The 2,921-nt window shown below is 33.7% G+C and overlaps 2 protein-coding genes across 2 annotated transcripts in view; both read right to left on the bottom strand.

Moving 5' to 3' along the window:
- Positions 1-254: 254 nt before the first annotated feature.
- HELRODRAFT_175639 (hypothetical protein) lies at positions 255-1,959 on the bottom strand (the record flags this gene model as incomplete). Its single annotated transcript, XM_009023048.1, has 2 exons — positions 255-707; positions 1,882-1,959. 2 exons carry the CDS (start codon positions 1,957-1,959, stop codon positions 255-257), a joined length of 531 nt encoding a protein of 176 aa, XP_009021296.1.
- Positions 1,960-2,396: 437 nt separating this feature from the next.
- Positions 2,397-2,921, bottom strand: part of HELRODRAFT_175638 (hypothetical protein) — a gene marked incomplete at both ends in the record, with an annotated part of 2,867 nt that continues 2,342 nt past the window's right edge. Inside the window, one exon of the mRNA XM_009023047.1 lies at positions 2,397-2,427. Within this exon, the coding sequence (XP_009021295.1) occupies positions 2,397-2,427 (31 nt within the window). The remainder of the gene's footprint in view (positions 2,428-2,921) is intronic.

The raw sequence follows: 2,921 nt of genomic DNA, 5'->3' as shown, positions 1-2,921 counted from the left end.
GTAATACATCGAGAACGTATTTCTTGAAACTAACGTAATGAGAGCTATGGCACAATTTACTTTTTTATTAATTAATAAGTTTCACCAATTAGTAAAATGCTAAAACTTCTTAATTAATTAATTAATCAATTAATTAATTAATTACTTTATTCATTTGTTTATTTACGCGTTTATTTATTCATTCGTTTATTCATTCATTCATCCATCCATTCATTCATCTATTCATTCATTCATCCATCCATCCATCCATCTCATTACTGCAGGGAACAGTTCTTAAATGCCATCAGCTCCTTCCCGATGTCGCCATCACTACCACCACCACCACCGCCCTGCTCGTGACTCAAAGTCGACGATGACGTCACTGATGACGTTTGTTTGTTCTGCTGCTTCATCTGCAGGTTCATCATGTCAGTGCGTATACTCGGTCTCCTGGCGTTGATAGCTACAGCGCCACAGGCGTCGCTCAGTCGCCGCCGCAGCGACATCAACCTCCGATTTCCAGATCGCGACTTCTCGGTCGACTCGAAGTTGGCCACATAAGTCGGTTGAACTTTTCTGTGCAGGGATGGACTCATTTCAGTTGGTAGTCTGGCGAGTAGGAACAGCTTTATGAACGCCTCTTCAATGTTGATGTTCTTCTTGGCAGATGTCTCCAGGCCTGCTAGGCACGGACCAGATTGGTCGATGACTTCTTTCAGTTCCGTGAACTGTGGGTGTTTGTTTGTGAGTTTGTGTTTGTTTTCGTGTTTGTATATTTTTGTTTGTGTGATTGAGTGTTTGTTTGTTTGTCTGTTTTTATATGTTTGCGTGTGTGATTACGTGCGTTTTTCATTTACAAGTATTTATGCGTGAATGTAAGTTGCATTGCGTTTTTTGTATTATTGTTTGTCTGTCTGTATGTGTGAGTTTTTATTCATGTGTACATCAAAATTCATAAGTGGTCGTTCACAGATATAATTATTTTATTATTCATTTAATTATTTCAGCTTTATATATAATATTTCATCACGACGACAACACACAATTATGAAGGAAATTACAACAGAGTATGTATTCTCAAGTGAGTTAGTTATACAAGTTATTTCATATTTTCTTCAATATGGAATTAGCATATAAATAGTTGAAGAAAGATGTACAGTACACGCATATGTGTGTGCGTGTGTGTATCTGTATGTATGTGTGTGTCTGTGTGTGTGTGTGTGTGTGTGTGTGTGTGTGTGTGTGTGTGTGTGTGTGTGTGTGTGTGTGTGAAGGTGGTGTATTATTCATATCTTCTCAGAATAACAGCGTTTCTCAATGGAAAATAATGGAAAAGGATTCACCATCGGGCCAAAAATTTTTCGTGGGTACGAAGTTCGGAAATTTAAAACAACAAAAAAAAAATTTGTTTAACATTTTTAATGACGTCATAAAATATATTCCGACAACAACAACACCGATAATAACACATAATTGCATATAATATACAGAAACAAAGCAACGACAAATCATAAATCAACGGCAATCTAAATTATTAATTTACGAAATAGTTATTAAGTTTAAAATTAAAATCTAAAAAAATCAATTTGAATTTCTCTAAATGTTTTTTTTACTGAAAATCGCCAATTAGAAATGGAAATACACCCGTAAACCTTCTGGTTTGAAAAAAGTTTTAATTTAAATTGTTTTTAACTTTCCTTTTAATTAACTCTTAACTTTATGAGAGTTTACACGACAAGTTGTTTGCAAATGAAACCTCGGCATGTTTCAGCACAGAAACACACAAACGACAACTAATACAACACACCAGAAAACAACATACGAGACGAAACGAAACTAAAGGAGACGAAACGAAACGAAATTTTATTTAATAACAAAAAATTCCAGGAAAAATACTCTCACAGGCAATGACCAAAGTAAAATTTCTCTCACAAATTGACCGTGACATATACGATGCTCGTCACACAACATTCGACGCATCTTAAAAAACAACAACTCAAACAACAAACAATATCACAATAAACAATATCACAACAAACAACACAATAAACACATACACACACATATATATACATACATACATACATACATACATACATACATACATACATACATACATACATCAAATCAAATCAAATCACTTTTATTCAATCAAACAAAACAAAAGCATGAATGATTCGGAGACCAAAAAAAGAAAATTAATTCTTGTGGGCTCGGCCACCGTGCAGCTCAAAATTGCTTCTCAATTATAAAATAAAATTGTCAATAGGAGAAAATGTATCAATGTTAATGAAATATGTACACACTTATATACATATATATATATACATATACATTATTATCCTTGAAAAACAGAACTTTTCGTAATTAAAAAATTTTTCAGTTTATTTTTAAAAAGATGCAAAGTGTTACAATCTTTAATTTCTTGTGGAATCGTCTCCCATATTCCTGGGCCAGTATGTTTCAAACTCATGCAGAGTACTTTAATTCTGGCTGGTGGAGCATAGAAAAGTGGCGTGTGGCGTGTAATTCTTGCTTGAATGGAAGTTCCAAAAGTGAAAAAGTTTCTAAAAAATGCCGGCAATTGCTGACGTAGAAATCTAAAAATGAATGTTGCAACGTGGTAGATGAACAAGTTTTTGATGTTGAGTATTTTCATCTCGAGATAATATTCACTTGTGTGACAATGAGGATGAAGATTTTTAAATATTCTGATGAATCGGTTTTGGCATTTTGTTAACTGTTTTAGATGAATGTCAGGACTGTTTCCCCAAATTACGTTGCAGTAGATGAGGTGAGGAAAGATTAACGAATAATACAGGTCAATTAGAGTAGGTTTATTTAATTTATTTTTAATTTTGCTTATAACTCCTAGGGTTTTGCATATTCTTTTAGACATAGTATCTATGTGAATATCCCAAGAAAGATTGTCCTTGATTGTA

Source organism: Helobdella robusta (genome assembly GCF_000326865.2).
Source record: "Helobdella robusta unplaced genomic scaffold HELROscaffold_34, whole genome shotgun sequence".
In the NCBI taxonomy this organism is placed as follows: Eukaryota; Metazoa; Annelida; class Clitellata; order Rhynchobdellida; family Glossiphoniidae; genus Helobdella; species Helobdella robusta.
This window is presented reverse-complemented; position numbering and strand designations above follow the sequence as displayed.